The sequence below is a fragment of the Talpa occidentalis genome, unplaced genomic scaffold, assembly GCF_014898055.3.
Source record: "Talpa occidentalis isolate TD23 unplaced genomic scaffold, MPIMG_talOcc4v2.1 talOcc4.12, whole genome shotgun sequence".
NCBI classification, from domain to species: Eukaryota; Metazoa; Chordata; class Mammalia; order Eulipotyphla; family Talpidae; genus Talpa; species Talpa occidentalis.
In genome coordinates, this window is record NW_023601212.1 from 46,704,154 (window position 1) to 46,726,078 (window position 21,925).

A 21,925-nucleotide genomic window follows, 5' to 3' on the forward strand; every position below is an offset into this window, starting at 1 on the left:
TTTATCTGGAGAAGCTCCCCAACCCCATATACTCGTTATAAGCACCTTGGATCACATGACATGACCAGAAGAAATCTGTCTCTGCCCCAGGGCAGGTAGCATGACACATACACCACCACTCTGTGTACTTTTAATCATTCAGTCACTCAACAACAGCATTCCTTGTCTTAAACAATTCCTCTTAGTTACCAGGCACCCATTCCTTAGTGGCCCTTGGGATGTTATAGGAGTTGGCTCAAGCATCTATCTTTGCCAGATACTTTATTTGTTGGTTGTTTTTAGTGCTTGTCCTTGTAGACAGTGGAGCAGAATGGGGGAGTCAGCAGGTAGTACTTGACTATAAAGAACTCCAAGCTACTCCTAGTGAATACCTCCCTTGAAAGTCCATCCCAGTACATTGTGGGGTCCCCAGTGAGATGGGGGTAGCCTAGAATAGGGTCCCAGCATAGGCCCGGGCATGTCCCACCTTATGACCGTGGGGACCAGGTGAACTTTCCCAGTCTTTGCTTTGCTTCATCTTCTCAACCTGAGGGGTGGGAACTGGTGGCCACCAAGACTCCCCACACACCTCTACATACTAGGCACTGACATTTGAGGTCTTCATATAGCATATATCTCTAATCCCTCCTCCCCCTCAAATGCTTCAATGCTTCCCTGGCTCCCAAGTCCTGGAGCTGGCCACCCAATGGCCTTCCTGCAGGATCTGGACTCATGCACTCCAGCCTTTAGCTGAACTATTTCCTCTGTTTGAAATCTTCCTCCTCAGATACTTCATTTATCCTTCAATGGTCAGCTCCCAGGCATCCTTCTCTAGAAAGCCCTTTCTAGCACCAGGATGTCCAGGCATTCCCTCCTCCAGCTAAGCCCTGTCCTTTGCCGTGGAATGTGAGTCTGGCTTTATCTCATGGGGCCCAGTATCACCTAGCCCCTGGCAGCAGCTTTCAATAAGGCCAGCTAGAGTCGTTCATGACACTCTCGGCCTCTGCATCCCCTCTGTCTTCTGGAAGTTCTGCCCTCACCCCTACATAACTGTCCCTGGCATGAAGGAGGGGATCCTCCCCATGCTCTCTCAGAAATGCTCATAATAGACTCCCACAGGAACAGACAACACACTTAAAGCCAGAGAAAAATGAGAAGTGCCATGCACACAGGACGGGAGCCTGATCAGTCACTTGTTTGGTGGATGTTAAACACTGAAATAGGCAGCTCACTCCTGCCCTGGGAGCCTCAATTTCCTGATCTGTAAGATGGTCACCAGCCACCCTGTGCCTCCTGGTCTCTAAGACACTCATAGAGATGGTGGGAGCACAGCGCTGCCTCATGCGGGAGGAAAGTTTCAGAGAATCGAGCAGTCCCTCTAAGAAAGATATTCCTGAGCAAACACACTTCCCCGAAACCCTGTTGTCCCTTTCCTGCTCTTTTTCTCCAAGAGTGGGAGAGACCATAACATCATAGCCTCTTCCTTTTTATAAGAGTCAACATTTTATTAATATTTAATATCTTACTCCCCTTTCAGCTGTCTCCAACAAGCTGAAGTTTTGTTCCCATCATCACTTAAGTCTAATCCAGCATGCGTGCATAAATGTACCATGCTTTAAAAACTGTAGAACTTGAAAAAATGGTTGGCAAGCTATTAAGGAGAGAAGAATGTTTCTGAAGATGTTTTCAATAAGGCAGTCACACACACAAAGAAAAAGAGAGCTGGTTCTTTGCTTTCAGCACATAGAATGGCTCGAACACAAGGATTTAAGTGAGGAACACCAGGGGATTTCCAAATGAAATTGATTCTACTCCCACCTCTGTCATGCAATGATTTACCTTGACTATGTCATTTCATTTCCTTACAACCTAAAAGATAAAGATGATAGACTAGATGTTCAACCTTTTCAAAAAGTTCCTTCCAAAACATTTCACCTATAAATCATACAAATTTTCTATGGTTCAGTCAAGTATCACTTAACCACGTTCTGGTCAGCAGGGAGCAGCTCACTAAGCTGTACCCTTAAGCCTCATTGGGTACTGGGCTGCCCTGTCTAGGTTTGTGTAATGACACTCTCTGATGTTCACATGGATACAAGATCGCCTAACAACACATTTCTCAGAATGTGTCCCTTTCATTAAGGGACAGGTGACTGTCTGTATGAAATAGAGGAAAATTCAAAATAAAAGTTTTTCAAATATCCGCAAAAATAAATTGTATTGGCTGATACTGAAGATAGAATAGGAAGCTCAAGAAGATTTTCTTCAAATTACGTTTCCAAATTCTCTATAGCACTGTCCCATAGAACTTTTGACAAAGATGGAAACATTTCTACCAGCACCATCCCACACAGCAGCCACCAGCTCCATGCACACAACACCTGAGCATTTGAAAGGGTAAGGAGTGAAGTTTTACCTCATTAATTTTAGTTAATTGAAATTTAACTTAAAAAGGCCACATGCAACTATCCTGTTGGATAGTGTGGCCCTGAAAGTTCAGTCTACCTTGCCTACACAGTGATAGACAAGAGATGCTTTCTTACTGCACAACACAGACAGTGATACTGAGGGTTTCTCCTCACCTGGGCCACAGTGTCAACGTTTGTTTGCCCACCTAACCTCTTTATCAAGGGTCAGAGAAGGCCTGAAGTTCAGGAGCCTGCAGGGTGTGGCCACTGGGTGTGGCCCTGAATTTTTCAGTGTGAGACAACCAGGAATGCAAAGAGCGAAAGAGCCCTTTGGCCAGGATCATGTTGTGCCATGGGGGAGGGGCTGTCACTTCTATGCAGCTCTTACTCCTTCGGAAGCCGACTTTGCAGGTTCCTAGACAGTATTTTCAGGGCTCTGAGGCAGTGTGGTGTGGTGGCTATGGACTCAGAAGCCTGCTTGAAAGGCTCAGGGCCTCCCCGGTGGCGCAGTGGTTGAGCGCTGGGCTGCGAAGCTGCCCGCAGCCTCTGCAGTGCCGGTTCGATCCCTGGGCCGGCCAGTGGCCGGCAAGGGTCCCACATGGCGCACAGATCTCTCCTGCTGCGTCTGCTGCTCCCCTCAGCAGTGTATTTCATCAGTCTGTCTGTTCTGCTCCCCGCTCTGGCTCTGGTGATTCTCTCACCCTCCCGCGCTTCTGACTGTACCCAGTGCTTGTATAAATAAATAAATAAATCTAAACAAAAAAAAAAAAAATCCTGGCTCAGCCACTTACCAGTGACAGATGGGAGCTTGGGAAAGTCCCTTAACTCTCTGTACCTCACTTTCCTTATCTACAAAGCTTGAGGAGATGAGGAGGTGAATCCTCACTCATAAGATTGGTATAAAGAATACGTGAATTATTATTCCCATATTCTAATCAGTTGAGACTCTGTTAGAGTGCCTAGTATTGTTAGGGGGAAAGGATGTCCTGAGCTAATCCCATACAGGCTTTGTGGACTTCACCCCCACTCCAGACTAAAGCCATCAAGACATTGGGAAAGACAAATCCCATCATCACCAAAGGGAAGGTGGCTGGGACCTGAGGGTGGAGTTAAGTAGCCAGGGTTGGTATAAAAAACCAAACACGTGGGCCTTGGGGGCTCTCGCTCTGTCTCTCACCTCCTGGCTTCATGGTTCCTGGCTCGGGGCCAGCTCTCAGAGCGCCATTTGGGATTCCTGATCGGGTAGGACGCATTTAAAACTTTGTCTCCCACTTTTCTCCCTGATTTCCTCTTCCCTTGTGAATAAACCTTTTATTAACCTTTCGTGTGTGCCTGCAGTAGAGCATTGATAAGTCCTTTCAAGCGCGCGGGTGAGGACCCACAGTCAGGCACCCCGTTTTGTATTGGGGCTGCCCTATAACGGTATGTAATAAGGGCTCAATGAACCATCGTCGTTTTTCCCACACGTAGACTAGATACAGCAGGACAGGGATCAGGTTGAGGTGGGCAAAGCCAAGACCTACAAGTGCAAAGTCAGATCCTTTCTTTACTTAAAATTCGATATTTTGTTTATTATGGATTTTTAGAAATTTCACTGAAGTATAACATATGTACAACAAAATTTACTTTTATAAAGGGTTCATTTTAATAATTTTTCCATGGACTTTTTTTGCATTTGTTTTGATTTTTAAAAATATTACACTGAAGTATTATGTATCTTAATGACTGAGGTTTTTGTCACCACCTTAAGTTTCACATTTGAGGCAACTTCAAATATACCTCACTCACCCCACCCTAGGCCTGCACCCAAGAATAGATTAACTATTCCAATTACTGGAATAATTGGAAGCCCTGGGGTGTGTGTGAGAGAGAGAGAGAACACTGTGTCTAATATCTTAAACAAAGATTTTTGGGGACATATTATTTTAATAGAAGTTAAGGTTTAAGATGAAGGGTGTGTAGGAAATTGAAAATTTCCTTCTTACCCACTCCTGAATGGAGGAAATGTTCTCTTTGGAGAACAGATATTTTGGAAAAAGATCCATGATCAAAAATCATGCCAAGTCACTTCTTGGCTCCCAGTCGGTTCACCATAAACACTAGTTCTTACGATTATTTACTATCTGTGTCCTCAGCAAATGACCGAACCTCTTTGTGCCTTTATTCTCCACCAGTCAAATGAGGTCAGTAATGTTTCCACTCAGAGAATTAAATGAGATGATGAAGTCAAGGTGCTGGCTTAGCAGTGGGCACGTAGTTACCTGTTTATACTATTATTTAGGTTATTTGTTTGCCCAACAGTCACGCCATAGCACTTGCAGGCATCCCCACCCCCATCTACGGCACGGTTCCCAAGTCACTGTGTTCATGCCTGCTAGTCAGGAGACCACCGGGTCAGAGACCATGGGGGGGGGGGGCTGGGAGAGACCACTCCCAGCCCACAGGCCAGCTGCTTCCAGCATCTCAAGGCAGCGTTCTCCATTAATGCTTATCTCTTCCTCTACTCGTCCTTCCCCTGCCTGCCCTGCCCAGCTAGCAAGTACACAGCGGCCATTCACTTTTAAAGGGAGTGCCAAGGGGTACTATATTTCAGGGTCTTCCTGATTCCCTTCTCTTTCTTCAGCCAATGCATATCTCTTTTGAATTAGGTTTGTTTTCTTGCAAGATTTCGGCAAAGGAAGGGCTCCATTGCTTACAAGAAAGCATGGATGCTGCTTTTTTGATCCAATTACCTGCATCCCCAGCACTCTCAATTCCCCAACTCACAGAGCCAGCCAGCCATCCAGCCAGCCAGCCATCCAGCCAGCCAGCCACACACACACACACACACACACACACACACACACACACACACACACACACACACACACACGGCTCTCACAATGACTACCTGAGGGCCCGTGGCTCAGAGAACTCCTCATAACTGTGCATGGAGTCACTGTAGGATTCTCGGGAGCCCAGGGGTGGCGGGCGGACAGAATACTGGTGGACTGAGGCATTGGGCTGGGATGTAGTGTAGTAGGGTGGCGGGATACTGTTGCTAGTTTCGCTGCGGTAGTCACTGTCTCGGTCATCCACTGCACTGTCGGGGTCATCATCTAGAAGAGAGAGAAGGTGAAAGGAGAGAGTCAGGAGGGGAGAGAGAGAGAAACACCACACCGCATACAATAGGGGAGGGGTCTTCACTGACCGCTAACCGGAGAAAACTTTACCAGAATGAAGGATCTTGGGACCTAAAAATCATGCTCTGCCTCATGTGGTCACACTGAACCTACAGTCAGGGTCCAGGGTAGGTTCTACAATGTGAGGAAGACAGGGACAGGATAAATTGGAGGGTTTTCTTCAGTCCAAATGTGAGAATGGACTTTTTAAAAATCCAGGCTTTTTAAAAACAAGATGGCTTTTCCAGCAGGTAGTGATTAGACTTTTGGCTATCATTGAGAAAAGGCGATGCTAGAAGGTCTGAACTTTGGGATGTGAAACCTGGATGATCCTACATGAAACTCTAAACAATGTCACTGTCACCAAATTGCCCCTCTGGCCAATTTTTTGTCTACCTTTTATCTGTGTCTTTCGTCAAATTGGCATTCTTTCTGCTGAATGTGTCCTTGACCACACTGAGATGTTGCCCAATTTTTTTCCTCTTAAGGAAAACTGACTTAGCCCTAGCTAAGTCATTTTGCCACTTTTGTTTTGACAAAATGACCTGTTTGGGGCCTAATTGCCTTTGCTTTTGGCCCTATTATTGGCTTAGCCAGATTGAGTTTTAACCAAAATGTTTTTGTTTTTAATGGTATAGTTTGTGCAAACTGGTTGTTACCAAGCCTACTTGTCAGTCAAATATCTACTTTGGTTTCTGTCTGATTTGTTTTTGAACATCTCAATTGTTTTGTAACAATTTGTTTTGTGTCAAAGGATTTATAAACAGTTTCCCTGGTTCCAGTGGGAGGGTAGAATTTAGCTTGACCACCAGGGTATGGAAATAGGGTGGAGGAGCACTCAGTTCATTGAGGAGTGAGGAGACAGATTTATGCTCAGACGTAAGTACTGGGTTTCTCTGGAAGTTGTAGGACTTGGGGAAGTGGGAGCTATTCCTAAAGAGAAATATGGGTATTTTCTTGGGGGGAGGTTGATTTATCTCCCTACCCTGGGGGCACACTGGAGGAAGGTGGCTGGGGCTTTGGGAACTGAAATCTTTAGAGTGATATTTGCCTGGGGGGGGTCCCCACTCAGCTGCTCTCCTTTCCCCACCCATTAGCTTCTGAGTGATATCAGGGTACATTTCCTTGTGGAAGAGGGAAATGGTGAGACAAAATGAGGAAGGCATCCCAGGACAGAAAATGAAGTTATACATGAGGGGTAGGAGGAGAGGGATCATAGTGCCCAGCTGTAGACAGGATCGCCGGTCTCAATACCCACCCTCCCATCTGAATCCCCCCCACCCAAATGGTGGTGCTTACTTCCCACCATATAGAGCAGGACCCCAAGACACACATTAATTGTCAGGAGGCAGAAGGGCACAGGAAGGGTTTTGCCAGTCCTCTGGCCCCAGTGTGCCAGTAACAGGCTCCCTGCTTCCCTGCATGGTAGAGCAGGAGCCTCAGGGTCACCAAGGCACCCACCTCCCCATGGCCTCCCAGAACATCAAACTGGGTACTTACTCTGCTGCTCACCCCAGCCAAAATAATTCCAGTTGCCTACAAAGAGAAGGGGCAGAGATAATAAAAGGGGGCAGGCAGAAGGGGGCATGGGAATGTGAGAGTCTCCCATCCTCCTCATTCTCCCCATCTCCTCCTCCCAGGACCCAGTTCCCTCCTGTACTTAGTATTTTCCCAGCACTTTAACCACTGACCTTTGTCATGCCTTAGCTTACCACCTTGGGAGGAAGGCAGGATAGCCCCATTTTGTTTGTTTGTTTCTTTGTGTTTGTTTGTTTGTTTGTTGTACAAAGTCAGAGGCTCAGCCAGCAAGTAACAAAGGAGGCATTTGAGTTTAGGGATTTCCAACTCTGAAGTCTGGGGTCAGCATTCCCCACTCCTTCCCTCCCCATCTAGAGGATAAGCAGAGAAACACTGAACTCAAGATCCTAGACTTTGAAACACTCCTGTTTGGAACTTTTTAAAAATCATTCTTCTCATTTTACAGGTGAAGAAACAGGGCTCACAGAAGTGGAGTGAGCTGCCTACAGTTACACAACCTCTGAGCATCAGGGCCAGACAGAGAACCATGTTGTGACCCTCATTCCTTGTACCTGGAATCTCAGAAAAATATCTTGGACCAGAATCCAGACTCCTCTGACCCTTGGTTTCCTCCTCTGTGAAACAGGATCGACAAAACAGTCACAAGAGGACTTGCAAGTGGATGGAATTCCATTCCCAAATCAAACCCCCACCCCCCACACTTCATTTCACCTGCCCAGGTATTCCTTCCTCCACCTTGCCTGATCCTGCCCTCACCACAATTCATCAGTGACCCTATTCCTGGGGATGGGTTTGTAATTCCTCAAAGACAGTAACAACTCCTCAGCAGATAGGGAAGTCAAGGAAGTTTCTCAATATCATACCCCAAGTCGGTGCATGAACAGGGTCTCAAAATGCAATCTTCCAGCCCCTCCCCAACTAGGCCCCATCCTCACCATCCTGGGCATTTGTGTTAGGAGGAGGATCAAAGGATACAGGGAGACTGTGAGAGGGGGAAAAATGGGAGGATGAGGAAGTAGATGGAAAAGGATAAAAAGATTGAAGGGTAGGGTGAGGGCAAAGTGTCATGAGTGAGGACTATATGATTTGTCCCTTCCTCCCCACTCCAGAGGACACAGGGGACACTTTTATAGGGAGCCATCTCCTTGGCCCATGGAGACCTGGTCTGAGTGCATCTGAATGCCCACAGGGTTAAGGAGAACAAATAATCTTGAAAATTCCAGCCTTGATGGAAGGGCAGTAGGCAGAGGAACATCATCATCATCATTAATAGATGGTATACAGTGGAAAGAGAAACAAACTTGGAGTCCCTCAGACCTGGGTTCAAATCCTGGTTCTGCCTCCTGCTGGGTGTGTGACCTTGGGCAAGTCGCTTCTCCTCTTGGGCCTCAGTTTCTTCATCTAAGAAAATGGGTGAATGAAACAGCCTTTGTTTATTGCACATGTGCCTATTGTACATGTGTTGGACCATCTCTTCATATTTGTACCATCTGACTTTGGGTTGCCTGGGGGTCTATATTGACCCCCAAGTTTGTTGAATAATTAGAGGCCCTCATCTGAGATCTGATTAATGGAATTTTGAACCATTAAAAAAGTTTTTTCAGCCTCTGGATATCCTGGGTCATTCTAACAGCCCTCAGAGTTAGGGAACTATCACATGCCCCATTTCAAAGAGAGGGACTCTAAAGAGAGGGACACTGGAATGCCTATTGCCACATAGCAAGGCAGGACTTAAACCCAAGTCCCAGATCTCTCCTCTTTCCACTACACTGTAAGTGGATACCATGCACACTGGAACCTGTATCTCTGGAGGGAAGTGATCTGTTACATTAGACTGTCATGGGGTGGGGGCGGGATGAGAGTTTCAGCTGATGTCCAGGGAGAAATCAAGAGGTACTTACAACACTGGTTGCTGGGGACAGGGAGAGGCTTGTCTTGTTCATCTTGGAATGAATACTGAGAGGGAAGGAAGGAGAGAGGGTTCATCTCAGGATAGTCAGAAAACAGAGGACCAGAATGGTCCTCTGTGCTGTTCTATCTTGACTACTCCCTGCCTCCTGAATGCTCTCCCTCTGGAAGATGATACAAATGTTCACAAAAGGAAAAACAGAGAGAGAGACAATGCTAAACAGAGATAGACAAAAATACTGAGAGGAAAGAGGGAGAGAAAATAAGGGGCAGGGAGGTGAAGAAAGAAGAAAAGAGAAAAAGTTGACAAGAAGTTATTAACATATGAATGTTGGAACTTTGCTCTCCACCTCCTACCGAAGAATGTTCTAGCCTTGCCTGCTATTTCTTCCCCACCCTCAACTTCTGAAGACTGACTTCTGGGCCACACTGTGTCTTTGCACTGTGAAGATACAGAGCTAAGAAGAAAGGGGATGACATGGAAGAACAGAGGCACAGGATGTGGGGCAGAGAGAGGGTATAAGAATTGCTGCAGGACCCCTATATATCGAGGGTATTTGGAAAACACAGAACTTGGGTTAACTGAAATGGTTACATCATTGGTGAAAGTATGTTCCTTGATGCTTTGAGACTGTACAACATGGGTCACTGATGGAGTTGAGTTACAGAGTTAGAGACACAGACAAGCAGAGAGAAACAGACAGAGCAAAGTATTTTGGGAGATACAGAGAGACACTCAGGAAAACAGCCCTTTACCAACACTTACCTCATCCTGGTCTCTCATGGCATTCAGCTGTTCCAGCTTCTTGGCCCAATAACGTGCCTCCTCCTCAGGAATGTCTGAAAGCAAAGCCCTAGCTATGAGTCTGGAAGCCACTTCCCACCATCCAACCTCCATCTAGTGCGTCCATCAGGTCTCTGTGTGGGAGGAAAGTAATGTCCTTGACCTTCCCAACCCCAAAGCTGTCTTAGGAATGGATAGAGGATGGAAAGAAAATGTAGCCTAGAATTACAAGGGTGGGGAAGATACGAGTTCTTGGGAGGACAATAGGGGAGAACCAAGCTGCTTCCAGGAAAGGTAGAGAGGCCTCTCTGTCTCTGCTTCTTCTGTGTTTTTATTTTTACATCTCTCTACCTCTCTATATCTCTCTGTCTCCTATATCTCTCTGTCTCTTTGTTTTTTTCCTCTGTCTCTGTCTTTGGGTCTCTCCCTCCATCTTTCTCTGTCTCTCTTCTGCCTCTGTCTGTTTGTCTCTACCTCTCTGTTCCTCTCTCCTCCTCCTCCTTCTCTCTCTCTCTCTCTCTCTCTCTCTCTCTCTCCCCCTCCCTCCTTCTTTTGCTTCTCCTCCCATATGCAGCTTGTTGCTGAAGCCATGGCTTCATGGAAGATGTTCCAGGACAGCTTGGACCCAAGCCCTGGGACCCCTTTTCATTGGCAACCTGTAGAAACTGGGACATACTCTGCACATGACAGATGCACGTTGCTGACTCATTGCAACCTAGGAAGCTCTCTCCTCTAGGGAAAGGAAACCCCATGCTCAGAGTGATGAATCATTTGACCCCACCTAAGTCAGTCATTCTCCTGGGGCTGGTGAGGGTCCCACATCTCTGCTCTCACCTAAGGGCAGCTCAAAGCGGGTATCCAGGAGGATGCGGTGGAAGGTGGGATCCTTGGTGCCACAGATCTCACTGTCTGCCATGATGACCTGAGAGTCCAGCGTCAGCCACTCTCCAGGGCCTTCCTGGAATGGGTGGGGAAATAGGGGTCAGTGTCTTGGGTGAAGTAGGGAGCACTGAATATCTGTTACATTCTAGCCAGCAGTGCCCCCTACTCTCATATGAGATGTTTCTTTTACCTCAACTCCGTTGGACCCCAATGGCAAGCATCACATCCCTACCTTACAGATAAGGGAATAAGTCAAAGGGAAGAACCTAATCCAGGGCAACATGGTGGGTCTGTGGGACCCAAAGGCAAGGACACGGAAAGAGGGCTCCTCGGGGTTAGCCAGGGGTGGTCCCAGCCTTACACAGCCATTTCCCATATGTGAAGAAGGGTTCTGAGACCCTACTTCAAATAAAAGGCCTGATGTTCCCACCATCCAGGGAGGAAACCCCATGAGTAAATCACCAGTCTCCATAATTCAGAGACATAAGCCCTTGAGTAGATGGGGTCTACTATGAACCTCTGTTTATTCATCTCTCAAATGAGAGGAATGTTCTGCAGAATCTGCTCTGTGCAGCTCCAGAGAGGCTTCAAGGGTGAGGGTAGTAGTCCAGAGTTCTCTCCATGGGTCATTGATGCCCCAGGTGACCAGGCCTTCCTCACACTTGGGGGATCACTGAGGAAATTCTGGATCATGCTGAAGCCCTCCTTTTAGACTCACTTCATTCAACAGTAAACCTTCCATAGCAACATCTTTGAGGTCTATGAGTGAGTTTGGGTTGTGGGGTAAGATAAGGTTCGCAATGTGGGTACTTGTTCTCTAGAAGATCTTCCAGGGGAGATGGGCAGGTAGTGCAGGACGGGGTCCTGGGGTAGTAAGATCCTGCTGGGCTTAGCATGAAATGGCTGTGAAGAGGGAGTGAGACTTATGGCTGTTGACACTTGGGGCCTCTAGGACTTTTGGGGCTAGTGTAGTCTTCTCCTTGCACAAGTACTAGTCTTCACAATAACCCTTCTCCTCTCTTCCATAAGAATATTTTTTAACTAGACTCCCTTCAGCTAGGTAGTGGTCACATGACTAAGTTCTGGTCAACAGGGTGTATGTGAGGTACAGTGAGTCACTTCCAGATTGGACCCTTAACGACAAGGACAAGCCTATTCCCTTGCCACCTTTTCCTCCCCTGACTGGAATGCTGATGCAATGGTGGTGGTCCTTGAGCAGTCATTTTGGGCCATGAAGTGGAAGTCACATAGGGAGAAAGACAGAATAACAAGACGGAAGGAGTATGGACCCTAGTGACTTTGGAGCTACCATAGCAGCCCTGGATGTCTACACAAATATTTTCAGGGGATAAATGTCCATTTTGTTCAAGCCCCTGGTCTCTGGGTCCCTCCCAGATACTTCTCCCCAATGCTTAGTCTATCACTTACTTCATTGGACTGACGGATGGTCCTCAGTGGGATCCACACAGTACCCACCATTGTGTCCCAGATGAGACCCTTATTCCACACTTCCACCGTCAGCCCCAAATCCAGGCGGTTAATTTCACTATGGAGAAAGGAGAGGGGACATGAAGGGGCAGGAGAAAGGAAACAGGGACTCAGAGAAGTTTACTAGCCTTAGGACACTCAGCCAACTGGAATTCAAATCCGGGCCTGGATGAGTCCTACCCAGGCAGGTAGCACAGTGATTCTCATTTTACAGAGGTGATACTGAGACCAACAGTGAAGTTACAAGCTCAAGATATCACAGAAGAACCAGGATTCCAGGGGTCTTCCTGGTGGCTCAAGGGGTTGGGATGCAGCCTATGAAGCTATCTGCAGCCACTGAAACACGAGTTCGATCCCCAGCTGGGGAGGTGACCCACATGGCGCAGCAGACCTCTCCTGTCTCGCCAGCTGCTCCCCTCAGCAGTGTATTTCAGCCAATCTGCCTATTCTGTTCCCCACTCTGTCTCTGGTGAATTCCCTCTCCCCCAGCACCTCTGGCCTGTACCCCAGTTCTTGTATGCATAAATAGATAAAATCGTAATAGAATAAAAAGAAAGAACCAGGATTCCAAGCTGGAAGGGAAGTGGAAACAGATATCACACTTCTCTTGTACCCTAACTTGCCCAATACTTCCTTTAACCCTCAGATTCTGAGCATGCTGGTTAAGTGAGGAAGAAACTCAGCACCCTCTGTGGCTCCCATTCAGGGTGACTCCATCCTTTCAGTATCATCTCTATCCAGGCATATGATGATGCCCTTGAGTTTTATGAGTGAGCCCACCTCTAAGCCCTTTCCCTGCAGGCCTTGGCCGAGGAATACACCCATTTGGGGAAAAATACTAGTGAAAGTCCACTTCACTGAATTTACCAGCTTACCGAAGATTTGTCTTAAGGAATGTTCTCCATGGATACATCTGTTGCCTGACCTGGTCATACGTTAACAGCTTTTGAGGATCTGGGGGCCACTCTGTCCCTCCCCCATTCACATCCCTAGAATAGTAAGGCTGGTTCCTCCCTGTCTGCCTACTCCAGGATCCCAGTTCTGGGTCTCTAGTAGCTTCTAGCACTAACAGTCCCCAGCCAGGCTCTGCTTAGAGCATAGACAGGGTCAAGTGATGCCTGGATCCAAATCCCAGTTCTGCCATGTACAGGTTGTGTGACATTGAGCAAGTGTTTTTGCCTCTGGGTCTCCATTGCCTCATCTGTAAAATGAGAATTACAAGACCCCACCCCACCCCCAGCCCCATGGTTGTTGGCAAAATTAATTTATCAAGTCATGTAAAGCTGTAGAAGATGGCAAGGCACACTTTGCTGGCCATTGTCAGCAGATGGTGCGTGATATGATTTCTTGGGTGGGTGGAGGTTAAGGGGAGAATACAGGTCATTAATTCAGTTATTAGGCAAATATTTATTGAGCCAATGGGATGTGTGCCAGGCCCTGAACTTGGCATGAGGGTTTCAGTAGAGACAGGACCAATTTGGGCTTACTCTCCTGGAGCTCACAATCTAGAAACAAGGACCAGAAATACATCCAAAAATCGCACAAATGACTGAAATAACAACTAGTGGCAAGAGCTGAAATTATTCTGCAATTGAAGCTTAGGGTAGTGGTCAGAGAGGGGTTCTCTGAGGAGGTGACACAAGCTAAGGACTGAAGGAAAAGAGGAGCCAACTCTGGGTGGAGGAGGGAAGAGCAAGTGCAAAGTCCCCAGGGCAGGAAAAAGCTGGCCCTCCGGGATGAAAGGTGCAGAGGCTGTGTGGCTGGGCCTGGTAAGCCAGGAGAGATAAAGGGTGAGGAGTCACAGTGGCCCAGCTTGGGCTCTGTGGGGAGGAGTGTGGGCTTTGTTCTGAGGTTGAGGAGGAGCTCTATGCAAGTTTGGAGAGCTACAGGATGTGATTTGCAGTTTTAAAAATATCCCCCTAGCTGCCTGGAGGCAAACAGATTGTGGGGAGGCAGATGGCAGCAGGAGGCCAGGGTGTGGGCTAGAGGCCTTGGAGATAAAGGGAAGAGAGGATTCAGAAAGGCTTTGGAGGCAAAGCTGATGGCTGGACATTGTTCCCAGGAGAAAGAAGGAGAAGGAGGGAGAAAAGTCCCAGACAACACTCAGGGTCGGGCTCTGTCCAGTGAGGTGGGCAGGTCCTGGCTGTGTAGGGGTGAGGGGGATTGCCGCAGACTCACAACATGAAGTCCTGCTCCCAGCTGGGCTGGCTGCCCCGCACAGCGATGGTTGTGCTCTTGACATTCTGCACCTTCAGGGTCACGTAAGTGTTGAACTTCTCTGTGGTGGTGAGACAGGGATCAATACAGGGTGTTAGGTGCTCCCCCACAGACCTTCCCAAGCTCTAGTTGGCTTTCTTTGATCCCATTCATTTGGGATGACCCCAGATCCAGCACACCATGATGCTTTTGAGCCTCCACCCCCAGGTCAGCCCCCAGTACCTCCCCCACCCACCCAAAGTTCCTCATAGCACAATGGAAGGGCCTTTTTGCACAGAGACATGGAATTTGGGGATCCCTAATCCTGCTGCTTAGAAATGACTATGTCTAACAGCCTTGATTTTTGGCCCAGAAGACTGAAGCCTCAAATGGGAAACAAAGTCTACTGAAAGCAACTCCCTTCACCTCTCTGAGTCTTACTTTTCCAACCTGTAGCCTGATCTAAGCATCCCTAAACTAACTCTTAGGATGCTGGGACCAGCCACTGGGGTGAGCCACACCCCCACTGAGATCTCTGGGGCATGATCAGGAGACCTGAGGAAGCCCCACCAACTGCTGGCATCCCAGGTCAAGGCTGACACTGTTGTGTAAGCAGACATTGAGCCCAAGTCCCTCGTCTCTGGGTCAGACCCCTCCCTGGCCTCTCCAAAAGACAGACAGACAGACAACACAGGACAGAGCCAGAAGAAGAATCACTTACCTTGAGCACCATCAAACTTGGCTTTTTTGACTGTGGAGAGAGACAGAGATTGGGAAGGGAGACGGGAGAGAGGTGGGGAGGAGAGACGGACAGAGACAGGCACAGGAAAATAGAGACATAAGAGAGAGAGACAGAAGGGAGAGACACAGGAGAGAGACAGAAAAGAGAGGCAAAAATAGAGAGTAAAAGAGACAGAGACCAAACAGGAAAAAAAATAAATAAAGGTAACAGACAAAGAAACAAGGAGAGGAGGAGGCAGGGATAAGAGGGAGAGAGAGAAGCCATCAGACAGATGAGCACAGGCAAACCTAGGGATGGAAGGAAATTTGGACTCGGAGCAGTCCCTGCCCCTCCCTCTCCCTCCTTCCCATCAAACTCCCCCTAACCCATAGCTGGGCTTTTATCCACAACTGAACAAGATTTTTTTTTTTCAAAGGAGTTGGGTAGATGGCAGGAGAGGCCTCCCACAGGAAGCCCTCCAGAATTGCTACAGAGGAAAGAAGGGATCTGGGAGGGAAGAGAAAGGAAACAATTTCCAATGACTCCATCCCACTGTCAGGTCAGTGAGATGTCTTCCCTAGCTGTCCAGCTCAGTTACTCCCACCAAATGATTCTAGGGTTTGGGCCCCAATATTAAAAGGGGGGGCTGGGCAGGGTGAACAGAACAATCTAGAGAGCTAGCCCCATAGGCACAAGAGGCATCCAGTCTTGGCTGAGGCTGTTAGAGCTTATTCAGCCCAACTCATGTGTGAATGTGTAACCTGACTATGTCACCTGAATATGTCAGGGTTCCACATGGTTCAGCCTCTTTAGGTTTCACGTATGCCTGCAGTCTCAAGTGATTTTCTCTTGGGATATTAAACTTTACTTTCAACATCTCTCACATCCTGCTGCTGCCCCCATCTTTCTCCTCCACACCTACCCAAAACCTGCTCTTAAATGGAACCCTTTTCTGCTTTTATATTTCTTCTTTTTCTTTTTTCAAATGATTTCGTGTGTGTGTGTGTGTGTGTGTGTGTGTGTGTGTGTGTAGGCAATATGTGCACATTTTACAAAATCTAAAACAACCACAAGACTATACAATTGGAGAGAGATGAGGATCTTTTCTCCCCATTTCTCTCCCTCCTGGGTGTGATCAACATTACCAATTCCTTATACCAGAGAAAAACAGTCCATGCTCTGCCAATCCTGTGCACAGGTACATTATTTTATTCCTACATATAGTAGCATTTACACACTTTTAGAACCTTCATGCTTTTCCACTATGTCTTACAGAGTGTGTGCAAGTTGAAGGATAAATTCCTAGTAGATAAATTATTTCTACTCTTCCCTTTTGTTAATCAAATTTGTTATTTTTTGGGCTCTCTGTCATCAGAGATGTGGGCCTGAAATGAAATGACACAGCCTCCCATTTCAGGTCCAAATCTCTGTCCATAGCACTTGAATTTTTCTCTCACAAAAGCATCTTCATGAAGCCAGTGAAGAAAAAATTCCCATCAAAAGCAGGGAAAGTAGAAAGGCTTTAACCATGTGTCAGTGATACTATTTGTTCCTTTAGTGGACAGAAGGGCTATGTGTGGGGACAGGGGGCTGGTGCCCAGAAGCACAGAGTGAACTTCCCAGGGCTACAGAAGGGGAGAGGGAAGAGCACGTCCCTGTGTCCAGGCAAGCCTATCTCCCACCAGAGAAAGGTGCAGACTCCACATGCAGAAACATTGGGCATTATGCCCACCACACCAGGGTTTGAGATAGAGTGGGGGCGGAACTCTTGGTTGGGCAATGGGAGAGGTGAGTACTGGTTCAGCCTGGAGTCTGCTGGAGCCAGGCCCAGCTCGTAGTGCTGTGTGATCCTGGGCAAGCGAACCATCCTATCTGGGCTTCCATCCCTGTCCCCGTTATTTTCCGTCTCTGTCTCTTTCCCTCATGTCCAAAATCAGTCACCTCAACTTCCCAGATATCTACACAATCAAGGCCCTTCTCTCGAAGGAATACTTAGTCTTGTCACACTGCCCCCTTTCACACCCTCCGCCCACCCCAGCCCATAAGGAACTCACCCGCTCAACCCCGAAACCCTAGGGCTGAGTGTTTTTCAGGAGTACTCCCTCTTTCCTGGGGAGCTCCAGTTTGCAAACCTGAGGACTCTAAAAGGGACTGGGAGGGAAAATGGTGAGAGAGATGCAAATGAAGGCCGAGAAAGGCACACACGGAGGGACCAGAGTGGGAACAGGAAAGGAAAAGGAGGGCAGAAGAAGGGAGGGTGAGAAGTCATGAGAGTCAGAGACAGAGACAGAGATAGAGAGACACGTGAATTTCCACCAGGGAGGGCAGGCAGGGCAGGTGCTGTTGAGAAGAGAGGCACAGTTGGGAGAGAAGTTGGAGGGAGGAATCTGGGGGTGAGGGGAGGTGCCAGACCCTGGAGGAAGGGAGACATCCCGAGGGACTGAGTGGTCTAGGCTCAAGCCTGCAGCGACTGCTCTGGGCTCCCAGCAACACTGCTCAGAGGAGAGGCTGCCATTCAAATCTGTCCTCCATTTCGCCCTCTGGTTTCGCCCAGTCTCCCTCTTCTAGGTTGCTTTTCTCCACACCTGTCATTGCTTTCTCTTTTCTTCCCCTTTTCGCTCTGTTTCTCTCAGTGGGCTCCCTCTCCTCCTCCCTAAGGTCAGAGGCTAATGGGCTCACTAGGGGCCTGGTGGCAGTGGAGGGACTGCTGCAGGGCTGCGCCTCTAACAGCTGACTGCCAGGCTCAGGCCCTTCCAGGAGTTTAAGATAAGGACTTCAACATGGAGAATCAGAAGGAATCAGAGAATCAGAGGACTTCCTCACTGGAGAACCAGCGGGAGGAGGAGACTTAGGGGGGAGAGGGAGCACCGTGGGGAATGAGGAATTAGGGACGATGGAGCAGAGTGGGGAGGAGGGCTGGAGTGCAGGGGTTTCAAAGCTGGGCATGGGGTACGGGAATGAGGAGCAGGCGAAGGGAGTTGGCCCATGATGAGAGAGGAGACCTGCAAGGGGCAAGGGAGTGGGTAGTCTCAGGGGAGGGGCTCATGGATGGAGAGGGCTTAGGTCAGCAGGGGGTTCAGAAAAATAACAAAATCAGTGCTCCCTTTCTTGGTCCGGAGTTGCTGCCTTCAGTACTGTCTTCCAGCTGTCACCTCCCCCCACCCTGACTGCACCAGGTTGCTGGGTTGCAGTATTGGGGCCAAAAGGGTGGAAGCATTACCCCTCCCTTGTGTGCTTCTGGTCACACGCAAGCACACACGTCGCTATTTATAGGGCAAAGAGCCGGCAGGGAGTAGCAGGAGGGGAGGGGGTCTGCAGGAGACTCCAGCACACTGGGTCAGCAGTTTGTGTGGCTTCTGTGGTCCCTGGGGCCCCCATCAGGGCAGGCTGATTGATGTAGTTGCACAGGCAGATGCTGGTTAGGGCAGAACCCGTGGAGGCGGGAGTAAGGCTCACAAGCATTGCCAGGCTCTGGGCCTCAGTTTCTGCATCTGGGAAACTGGGTGAGATAGGGCTAGATGGTCTCACCTCCTCCTTCCTTCCCTCTTCCCTGCTTCTCCCTGCAGCTTCCACCCTTCCTCTTCCTTCATCATTTTTTAGCATCAGCATTATTATACTATCATCACTATTGCTATTATTATTATCATGACTATTATTTTATTATTATTATTATTTGGTTGGTTGTAGATGTGCCCACTGCCTGGACCACCCTGGATTCGTACTGAGGTGGATGTCATTGGGGCACCTGGTCCATAACCTGCTAGACTTGGGGGTAGAGGTGGGAGCATAGGGAATTACAGTCATGGAGGGAGACATCTGAAAGGGACAGAAAGAATTCAGAACATACTGGGAGGGAGAGGAAGAATTCAGAAACAGATTCTAAGATGCTTTATAGTCCCACATGTGGTGTCAACAGAGGAAATGGATTTTGCAGTATGGCCACTGGCCCCGTTGACTTTGCATCTGGGAGAGAATAAATGAAGACTCTCACTCTTCATCAACAGAAATAAACCAGAACTCAGCTCAGGCCTTTGGTGTTAAAAACAAACAACGCCAAAAATATTGACAATGTTTCTGTGTGTTTACTGGACAACGGTTCTGTCTGTTTACCAGGTGCCACTTAGAACTGGGCCTGGCATACAGCAGGTACTCATTAAATAGTGATGCACTTGAGGGATGACGTCATTTCCTCCTCCAGCCACCCTGAGGTGAGACTTTCTGCTCGCTTCAGAGGGCGCTGTCCACGGTTCTGAACCCGTGGTCCCTTGCTGTCCGCGGTGCTGAACACACTACCCCGGTAGAGAACCTCTATGAACCCTTCTGCCACCAATGTACTGTGGAACCCTCGCCAGGCCTGAGAACTCACTGAGCTCTCTGGAAATGCCCTACCCACGGACCTTCTTCCAGAAAGCTTTTAGTCCCCATTAATAAAAACACCTTCATTGATTTTTCCTGTCTTTGACTTACACTTATGGAAACTTTCCATGGGCCAGGCCTTTTGCCAAGGGCTCCTCATGCCTCATTTTACCAGAAAGAAGGGTTCTACAAACCTGTCAGATGGTGCTACTAGTGTGCCCATTCTATAGATTTGCACGTGGAGGAATGAAGATGATATAGGACTTTCCAGAAAGTGGTGGGTTTAGGGATTCAAACCTAAGACTGCTGCACTCAGAATGTCCTCACAGAGGAAGCCCATTGTATGTGGGAGGAAAGTGAGGCCCAGGTTAGGAGAGTAGCTAAGATTACAGCTCTGGCTATGAATCATCAAACTATCCTTTGAGAGTGAGAGTGAAGACCTAAATTCAGATTCCACTGATTGGGTGGTTTTAGGAATGGGGAAGCCAAGAGCAGAGAGGTTTGTGATGGTTTCCTAGGAAAGGGGCAAGGGAACAGTAGTGATGAATGGGGACATCATGACATGTCTGTTAACTGAGTGAAGGAGGCAATCCCAGAACAGATTGTTGGCCTATAAAAGGGACTTAGGAGTTTCTACACCTTGGATATTAAAAGGAGGCTCAACCTTCACCTTAACTCCCACCTCCAGTAGACTGCTGAATCAGGCAGCTACCCTTCTGTCTCTATGGCACCAAACAACTTGTTCAATTTCCCTGGTCCTCAACTTTCCTTATCTGTAAAATGGGCTGCTATGAGAATCAAAGAGGACAATGGGCATAAAATTCCTCAATAGCATGCCTAGTGAATGTTGACTAAATGGGTTTTGTTGTTGATATTATTACCAGTTGTGAGGCAAACTTGTCTTCATATACATTTGCTAAATTGTATGCAACATTTATCAAATATTTATGGAAACTTTAAAATACTTGAGGGCCTCCCTGGTAGCACAGGGGTTAAAGACAGCGCTGTAAAACTATTGCCAGCCATTGCAGCATGAGTTTGAGTCCCCCACCAGCCAGGAGCAACCCACATGGCACAGCAGACCTCTCCTGTCTTGCCCACTGCTCCCCTCAGCAGTGTGTTTCAGTCAGTTTGCCTGTTCTGCTCCCTGCTCTGTCTCTGATGAATCCTCTCACCCCCTGCAATCTGGTTTGTGCCCCAGTTCTTATATGCATAAATAAATCTTTTTAAAAAATAAAATACTTGGGTGGCCTAGCAAAATGCCATGAGGCACATATTATGGTCTAGAACGAATTCCCTTCCACCATGCTTTTGCATGTGCTGTTCCCTCCATCAGGAGTACCTTGTTCCTTCCATTTAGCTCCCCCTCATCTTCTGAAACCCTGGCAAATGGTGGTGGGGGGATCGAACAGACATCTTAGAGAAAGAGAAACCTGGATGAGCCTTCCCCATCTCTATCATCCATTCCCCATCTCTCCTACTCTGCCTTCACCAGAATGAAGCCAGGAGTAGGGATGAGTCTCCAGTGCCAGAAATAGTGTGTGGCATATAGTAGATGCTCAGTTAATGCTTGCAAGTAAATTCGTGAAGGAAACAGGTGGCATTTGCCACTAGCAGCTTCAGGACTCTGGTAAGATCTGGCAAGTGGGTTAATGGGGATGTGTGCAATGGGGTAAAAAATGAGTGGGGGCTGGAAGCAAAACCTATACAGAGTGGTCTCCCATGTGTTGGTGCAGGATATCCAAACAAGAACTTTCATTTATGTGTCTTTGTTCCTGTTACCAAAGTGGGCAGTTGGTGTACATGGTTGGTATGCATGAAGAGATATGTTCATCATTTGCGTGCATGTGTATGTGCCAGGGAGTGGGAGATGACAGTGTGTGGGACAGGCTGCTATTTGAGTTTAAATATGTGCAGTCTTATGGGTGATGTTAGACCGAAACTCATGGTGGGAGGGTGTGTATGCACTTATTTGATATATGTATGTGTTTACTTGTATACGTGTATACACTCGTGGGAAGCTATACACATAAGAATGTGTTTGCATATGTCAATTCACATGTTCAAAGGGACTGCTGCTGGCAAGTGTTGTCATGTATGTATACACATAGCATTGGTATATGCCCATCTGTGTACACATGTGTATTTCTTGTGTTTTTGTGGCTCTAACTGGTAAAGATGGGTACATGTCTGAGAATTAAGGCATGAGCAGATATGACATGGATATTGTGAGCACACATCATGCACATGTGGAAATATCTGTGTGTTTGCATGCACACTTACCTGTATTGCAGGGACCAGGTTTGTGGGGGCACACTGTCCATATAATGCTAGTGCATGTGTTCATGTAGGCACGTGAATTGTGCACATGTGTCATGCATGTGCAGTCACAAGCACAAAGTGGAGCTTTGGTGGATCCTGAGCATTTCTGACTACACAGGGAAAGACTGAGTAGGAGCGTGCCACCTATGTGTATGCGGGTATGGGCAAACATGGGTGGGCT

General features: G+C 47.8%; 1 protein-coding gene across 1 annotated transcript in view; it reads right to left on the reverse strand.

Annotated features, from left to right (window-relative positions):
- Positions 1-16,933, reverse strand: part of UNC13A (unc-13 homolog A) — a 55,594-nt gene extending 38,661 nt beyond the window's left edge. The window contains 9 exon segments of the mRNA XM_054693910.1: positions 5,278-5,485; positions 7,049-7,084; positions 8,989-9,043; positions 9,762-9,835; positions 10,614-10,737; positions 12,090-12,207; positions 14,328-14,427; positions 15,067-15,096; positions 16,804-16,933. Of these exon segments, the coding sequence (XP_054549885.1) occupies positions 5,278-5,485; positions 7,049-7,084; positions 8,989-9,043; positions 9,762-9,835; positions 10,614-10,737; positions 12,090-12,207; positions 14,328-14,427; positions 15,067-15,096; positions 16,804-16,933 (875 nt within the window).
- Between the last annotated feature and the right edge of the window lie 4,992 nt (positions 16,934-21,925).